This window comes from Notothenia coriiceps, unplaced genomic scaffold, assembly GCF_000735185.1.
Source record: "Notothenia coriiceps isolate Sejong01 unplaced genomic scaffold, NC01 NC01_scaffold00036025, whole genome shotgun sequence".
NCBI classification, from domain to species: Eukaryota; Metazoa; Chordata; class Actinopteri; order Perciformes; family Nototheniidae; genus Notothenia; species Notothenia coriiceps.
The window spans coordinates 1-7925 of record NW_011368726.1 but is presented as its reverse complement, the minus strand read 5'-3'; the positions used below and the strand labels follow the sequence as shown (position 1 = coordinate 7925).

The 7925-nt window shown below is 40.3% G+C and overlaps 1 protein-coding gene across 1 annotated transcript in view; it reads right to left on the bottom strand.

The window, feature by feature from the left end:
* The window catches only part of LOC104963349 (cytohesin-3-like), a gene marked incomplete at its 5' end in the record, with an annotated part of 14312 nt that extends 6646 nt beyond the window's left edge, over positions 1-7666 (bottom strand). Inside the window, 3 exons of the mRNA XM_010791924.1 lie at positions 2706-2782; positions 7221-7332; positions 7479-7666. Coding sequence (XP_010790226.1) covers positions 2706-2782; positions 7221-7332; positions 7479-7666 — 377 coding nt within the window. The remainder of the gene's footprint in view (positions 1-2705; positions 2783-7220; positions 7333-7478) is intronic.
* Between the last annotated feature and the right edge of the window lie 259 nt (positions 7667-7925).

Here is a 7925-nt window from a genome sequence, read left to right as displayed (position 1 = left end):
ATGTACGGTGAGATGTAATACTGTTTCAAAGAACACTTTGACTACCTTCTTGATTGACCGTTTCTGTATCTCACCATAAAGTTTGGAAATACTGATGAGTATCGTTCCCTTCGTCATTCCAGTATAAAGGTTTTTACAGATTTTTACAAGGAATTTCGTCCCACACAAGGTTTCAACCCACCATGCGCTTTACTAATGTTTAATTTTTACTTTATTTTTAATTTTAATTTTTTTTTTTAACTAATAAAAAAAATTATATAAAAATTTAATAATAATAATTTATTAATTGCAAAACGTAATCTGTAAAACAATTAGTAAAGGCGCTGGGGGGGGTGAAACCCTTTGGGGACGAAATTCCTTGTAAAAATCCTAAAAAACCTATATACGGATTAACGAAAAGGAACGATACTAATAGTATTATTCAAACTATTGGTTGAGAGTACAGAAAACCGTCAACAAGAAAAGTAGTCCAAAGGTCAAAAAACAGTAATTACTATCCTCACCGTACCATTATATTGAGAGGCGTTTCTACAACTTAATAAGGAAATTTTACATGAGATTAGTTTATACAAATAATATAATATAATAAAATTCATTAAATTATTTATAACCACAATATTTGTCTTTTTGGGTCTATCTCAAAGTTTTATCATAGTTCACAACCCGTTGAATGAAAGTGTATCCATAATGAAAGTAAACCTTCATTATTCAATGGTATGTTATAATGACCGACACATCACACATTGCATATGGTGACCACAACACGAATGTGTATGTAAGACTGTGTGTAATTTGGTGTAATAAGACGGATGAATGACAACACATGAGTTTCATTATCTCCGTCAACAGCCAGTCCTACTTGGTGGCAGAGAAGGTGCAGAAGTGGGACGGCGGACGTTTCTTTTTGTGTGTGATAAAATCAAATTGGACTTCCCCGCTGTCACAAACACGTACACCTCCGATTGGACGTCGTCTGGAGGCGAGGTGCGCGGTGTAGACCGAGACTAGTAGTCGAGAGACGTAATAATCTGAGTTAGTCCTCCGACCTAAGAGGGACGTCGTGGGGGAGGGGCAGAGATCCCTGCGTACGGACTCCCGACCCTTTTGACAAGTTGTGCGACGATGGAATGTCTTTTTTGGTTCTGTACATGTGCGGTGTATGTACCCTTTCGAAACCGTCCTCACGTAAGTTGAACAAACTGGTCTGACTGCCTAAAATACTCGAACCGAACTCTTTTCAGACTATAAAATTATAATATTTTTTTGTCTCTGTCTTCCTACTGACAAGGTCTCTCCCACAAACCTAAACATTGTACACTTGTGTAGAAGCAAAATAGACTCTCATCCTGACTGTAGGAGAGGTAGACGGAGTCTATTTTCATCTAATAACCCTAATGACCTAACAGACCATTAATGTGGTAGTCACTACGGTAGATGGATACATTAGGTTTCTTTTGTGTTACACGGACTACAGTTACAAGTCAGACGTGTTATTATTGTACAAACGACTGAAGTGTCTCACTCGTGTTTTCCCGTCGTCAATGACTACATTTAGGTTATACCAATTACAGTGAATGGGTCTAAAGGTATTCTATGACCGTTCCGACCTCATTTTTAGGGTGTAGATATCAGGTGAATATTTGTTTAGGCTATCTCGAGGCGTGTCTAAATACCAAATGCCAGTCCTGTGATACTCAGACATAAATAGTCGAAAAATGGTGACCTGATACCTGCTTACAAAACTCCTAAAAACGACTATTACCTCTAAGTGAAACAAGGTCATTTATGAGCATTCCAAACATTAATATAGAGACAGACCGAACGACTGCACATTGGGACGCAGAGGACCTGTGTAACAGTTGTGGTATTCTTAGTACAGCTCGCCAGGGCTTGGTGCGAGAGACACGCCTGCGCTTCCGTCCCGCGGATTAGGGCAAATCAGTTATATATATAGTCTTTGTTTTAATAAGGAGTGCTGTCTCCCGGACTCGCGACGAGCTGAGTTGACGGGCCAGGCACCAATTTAATTATGTATGACCCTTTAAAACGTAACGTCCATTATTATCAGCCCTGACGCGCGCATGCGAGGTAACAAACGTACGACAGATTACGTTCATATATACATATAGCTGTAGACTATGCCGAGTCCAGACTCGAAGTTCCTCTATGACTTATCTAGTTTAACTATGGACTTCATAATCACGAGCCTCACGTCCTTCAACCAGGTCCTCCCGTAGTCCGAAGAGTCCTCCCCCACCTCAAGTGATTTACTCTCTCGCCCCTCGAATTCTTATATCACAGCATATACTCGCAGTTAAAACAGATAAAAAGTTTCGAATAACAACATAATATATTCTCCCTATTTCGAGTCTCACCCTATCTTGTATATTTCAGAGTAAGGTTGTTCTCTCCGCAAAGATGTTGAATTATTCCTTTAAAATGTACTCTAATCAAATATGTTTATTATATTATATTATTTTAAGTAATTTAATAAATATTGGTGTTATAAACAGAAAAACCCAGATAGAGTTTCAAAATAGTATCAAGTGTTGGGCAACTTACTTTCACATAGGTATTACTTTCATTTGGAAGTAATAAGTTACCATACAATATTACTGGCTGTGTAGTGTGTAACGTATACCACTGGTGTTGTGCTTACACATACATTCTGACACACATTAAACCACATTATTCTGCCTACTTACTGTTGTGTACTCAAAGTAATAGAGGCAGTTGTCGGTCAGGATGAACCACCGTCTCTTCCACGTCTTCACCCTGCCGCCTGCAAAGAAAAACACACACTATTTTAGTTTAACCTGAAGGGGCGACAGTGTTTGTGCATGTGGAGGCTAACCTGCAGCAGACCTCCGCTCCACGCGCCACATCTGGCTCTGATCATCAGCTCTCTGCATTATTAGACTCAATCAGGAGGCTGGATTCTCCCTGCAGCACCCCCTCCCCGTCTCTAGGGACGCATGCCTGAGGGCTGGGAAAACTGTTCAACACGCTGCTACCTTACAGAAAAAACCAAGACATGTACACGCCACATACATGGGAAAGCTTTGGCAGGAGTGCATTCAACTTGTTTGACCAGACTGACGGATTTTATGAGCTTGGCTTGAGAAAAGTCTGATATTTTAATATTATAAAAAAACAGAGACAGAAGGATGACTGTTCCAGAGAGGGTGTTTGGATTTGTAACATGTGAACACATCTTCGTTTTATCTGAGAGTAGGACTGACATCCTCTCCATCTGCCTCAGATAAAAGTAGATTATTGGGATTACTGGATTGTCTGGTAATTACACCATCAGTGATGCCATCTACCTATGTAATCCAAAGAAAACACAATGTGCCTGATGTCAATGTTCAGTCTGCACAATAATAACATGTTTGCTGACTTCACAGAGTGAGCACAAAGCAGCCGTTACTGATGTAATCAATATGTAATGTTCACTTGACCCAGATTTCCACTCTATACTGCAAGCTGGAGTAAAAATCCAACATCTATAGTACATTATAAATGAGCAATGTTTACTAGAGATGCATACCGCTGCATTTTACTCACTGAAATGGATTGAGGATGTGAAATATGGTCTACTTTTGTTCAGTAAATATACAATTAAAGTTTGATTCTGCTCCAGTCAACCATTACATATGGCAGCCTGGAGAGCCGTTTATCCCGTTTAGTCATATATTTAATTTAATCCTCAAAACCTGACATTTATAATGGATTTTTGCTGCAGGGCCTCCCATGTTTGCATGCTTCTAATGCAGATTCATCACTCGCTTGTTTGCTTAAGGAGAATACTGAAAAATAAATGTGCACAAATGCAAGAGGGCTAAAAGTCTTGACTCAATTTTCATTATTTGTATTAATGAACAGGATAAAAAAGATTCCAAATAGTGTAATTGGCCAAAATTGTATTTTCTGGAGTTTTTGCATCGAACACAGCTAAAATACTGCACACTGACAAGGCATTTATCTTAACTTAATATTAATAATTGGTATTTTTGACAGTTTTTATCAATTTAAAATGCTTTGATTTTGATTAGGAGGACATGAAAACGTGCTTTTCTCTTTATATTGTCCCAGATTACAAGCTAGTTTTAACCCACAGAGGTGCTGTTTAAGCTTAAGCTTTTTGAAATATCGAAATATCAATATTTGATGACATGCTGTTCCTACTGGATGATGATGATTCAGGCAAAGCAGCAGGCTCAGTCCTGGTTAGTAATGTAGTGTGATGAGCGCTTATGGAGCTTCACAGCCTGATATTAGCAGTGCAGAAATATTGTATTAAACATCAGAGCAGGCCAGCTTCATTCAAACAACAAAAAAGGAAAGTCTTATTAAGCACGGACTCCTATGATGGAGGTAACATTAGCGTGGGATCTGCTAGTGGGGAGAAATTGAAGATAAAATGATGTGGCTAGTGCAGCTGGTGGGATAGAGAGCAAATGAGAAAGACAGGGGTCTGTAGACAAAGAGGAGAAGCAGCATTAGCGTGGGTGAACTGAGGCCCATTCACTAAAGCTTAGCGTGTGTGCTCGCTAAGCAGAAGCTGTGTGACGCGCAGGGCTGTCTCTAATGGTACAGAGGATGAAGTGAGTGCTGGGTGTTTGCTTGAATATAGGAGGAAGCAAACATCTTTTATGTCGAAGTAATGCATGTTAGCGCTTCTTGGAAAAAGCTGCTAAAGCATGCAGAAGTTTGAAACAAAAAACTTCATTTAGTTGTTTGGCTCACTTGCTAATGCTTAAAAGGTTCTAATGTAACATGTTGTACCTCTACAGCTATTAAGAAAAGTAAAACATTTTGGGTAAAATATTTCACTTTCTTGCCAAAAGATAGCTGAGAAGTTTGATACCACTCGCAGCCTGTATGCTAAATATGCAACCCAGTCTCACGGCATTTCGTGTTATAGTCAAAAAATTAATTTAATCTATTGATTCGTGTTCATTGGGTCTTGGAATACCAGAAGCTGTGTGGTTCATAAAAACGTTTTCTTACTCAATATCTTACCTTGTAAATGTCGGAGTTTTTTTGCCGTCCGCAAGGAAAAGAAATGGGGCTCAGAGTCTCAGAATACTGAAATCTGTATTTAAAAAAATCTTTTTTTCCTTCTAATTTGTTATTATTTGGTGCAGGCACGAAACATACTACCAATAGAAATACATTGCTTCTAAAATCGTTCTGTGCCAGAATACTGAAATCTGTATTTTTTTTAAATCTGTTTTTCCTTCTAATTTGTTATTATTTACATTGCTTTTAAAATCGTTCTGTGTGACACGAAAAAAATGGCGTAATCGTGTTGTGAACACGAATCAATAGATTAATTTATTGACTATAACACGAAATGCCGTGTGTTGAAATATGAAGCTAGCATTATAGCCAACAGCACGGTTAGCTTAGCGTAGCATAAATACTGGAAACATGGGGAAGCAGCTAGTAACTTACAGTTAGTAAGTGAGGTGCAGAAAGGTGGATATTCATATTAAAACTGACCAATGCTAGCTGTTTTACACTTTTTCAAAATAATTTTGCTAAGCTAAGCTAGCAGTAACTTTATAATTACTGCATAGATAAGTGTTTTATTGTGTTGTTTACCAATTTTCTCTGAATTTTCAACAAAAGCTGATTAAGCTCTGACCTTTAAAGTCTTGGCCAATATGGAAGTAAAGTGGGAGTTAAAGTCATTTCCAGTAGCCTAAAGTTGTACACTGCATTATCAAACTGCATGCAACACATCTACAGTAAATACATGAGTTTAGAGAAGAATAAAGATGTGTTCACCTTAATTTCCACGTACAAAAGTAAGTACAAACTTTATTTAATGTGTATTTGTTCCAATATTGCATGATTACCAATGTTTTGTATCTATCGTTTCCTATTATCTATACATTTGATGTTTTCTGTGAAAAACGGCAGGACAATAAAGGGAAAGTGGCGAGTGGCACTGTGGTTTGATGAGGTCAACAGTTATCTTTTATGCAAAGGATTAAACATTTGAATAGTGCGTATATTGTGTGTGCACCATCTGAGACGAGCCCTCTGCGTCATCCAGCCTCCTCCAGAGCTACAAGAGGAATGCAAACGATCCCCATGCACAATGAGCGAGATCACTGACCTCCAACTCGCCCTGCCTTTGAATGAGATAACGCATCACCTCGTTTGCCCAATGACAGCTCTGATTCAATAAGCCAATTAAATGAGGCGGGTAGCATGTTCTGTGTGCTAAGGAGATAATGGCAGCCAATGCCAGTGTGAGGGAAACCTGTGATGGATCCGAAGGAGGGAGGAAGGAGCGTTACCTACCTCCTAATACAGATTTTTAAGAAGGAACATCCATCACAGAACATAATGAGAGAACAGAACGAAAGTGTGAAAGGTTAGAGAAAGGGAGGAACAAAAAAACACATAAAAGGATTTTTCTGAAAGACACAACAACCACGTAACACAACGCCGAAGATACGAAGTTTAATTAACAAAAAGAGGCATGCTTGAAGAGTGAGGAAGGAGAGGAGAGAGAAGACCAAGCAAAGAGGAGAGGACACAAGATGAAGGACGAGGAAAGAAACAAAACACTTTGTAGTTGCGTAAGAAAGCTCCTTTTTTTCGGGCAAAAATGAGCGGCAAGAGCAGAAATCATGAGCTAACTTGAGCAGAAACTCATTCTACTGTAACGCAGCGTCCACACGGCGGCGTGCGTTGAAGCTTACCGGCGGGCGTGTCTGAAACTCCACCAACAACCAATCACATGAATCTCCCGCCCCGGACACACAAGCACGCGGTTTGATTGGATAGAGCTTGTACTGGCATATCCGTCGAAGCTTCAAAAGTTGAACATTGCTCAACTTTTGAAGCGAGAAAAGCGAAGCGACGCTCCCACAATGCAATTTGGCGAAAAGTGACGTCACCCCATTCAAAGTGAATGGGCAGAAGCGTTGAAGCTTCAACGCACGCCGCCGTGTGGTCGGGCCGTAATGACACAAAAAAGTCAAGAGATATCGTAGGAATCAGCTTTTTTCAGCCATGTATGCCTAAACTGTCAACCTCTAACATGTGCACTGGAAAACCCAACATAAACAATAAACCCACAACAACACAAACACTCATCGCCAGAGAAACGAAAGGACACTGCTTATCAAATTGATGCTGACACTGCTGAAAAATGATACAAATCAACACATCATTTCGGTGACTTAAAAGGCACATACCAAGCTTTAAGAGCCAGCCCTCTCTGTCGGGGTTGAAGAACGTGTGCGTGAGATCGTTCCCGTCATCCTCTGGGATTTTGAAGGGCTCGTTTTTGATGCTGTCGTAAAGGTTCTGCAGACAGGGGAAGGAAGTTATTCATCAAAAGGCTGAACAGTGTTAGAAGTGCCTTGCTCGTTTGTAGTAGGCGTGACAGAGAGATCACAGAGGTCAATCATCACACACACAGAGGAACACACACATTACGGACGAGTCCTCACCCTGAGAAGCTCCTCGGGCAGATCCCCCCCCTCGTTGATGCCTCTGTTCATGGAGATGAAGCGCTCCACGGGGGGCTTGTCTCTGACGTTGGGGTTGTGGAGGCTGGTGTTCAGCATGATGATGGCAAAGGACAGTACGTAGCAGGTATCTGAGAGCAACAGAAAGGGAATCAAATTGATCAATAACACTGTAACGGAGGTGATCTTTGGGGCCATAGATCTCGGCCTCCGTTACGGATTGTGTAGCTTTGTTGGTGGCGAAATGTATGTAGCGTGTGCATCTGTCTGTGTTTTAGTTTGTCTGTCTCTGTTTGCTGGTTTTATGTTGAAAAGTGTTCCCCTTTCCCCATGTCTGTTGCTGTTGATTGTGTGCACCTGGTGCCCTGTGTTGTCTCCTTCCTCCTCACCTGTGTCTTGTTGGTTGATTAGGTGTGGTGTATTTAGGCT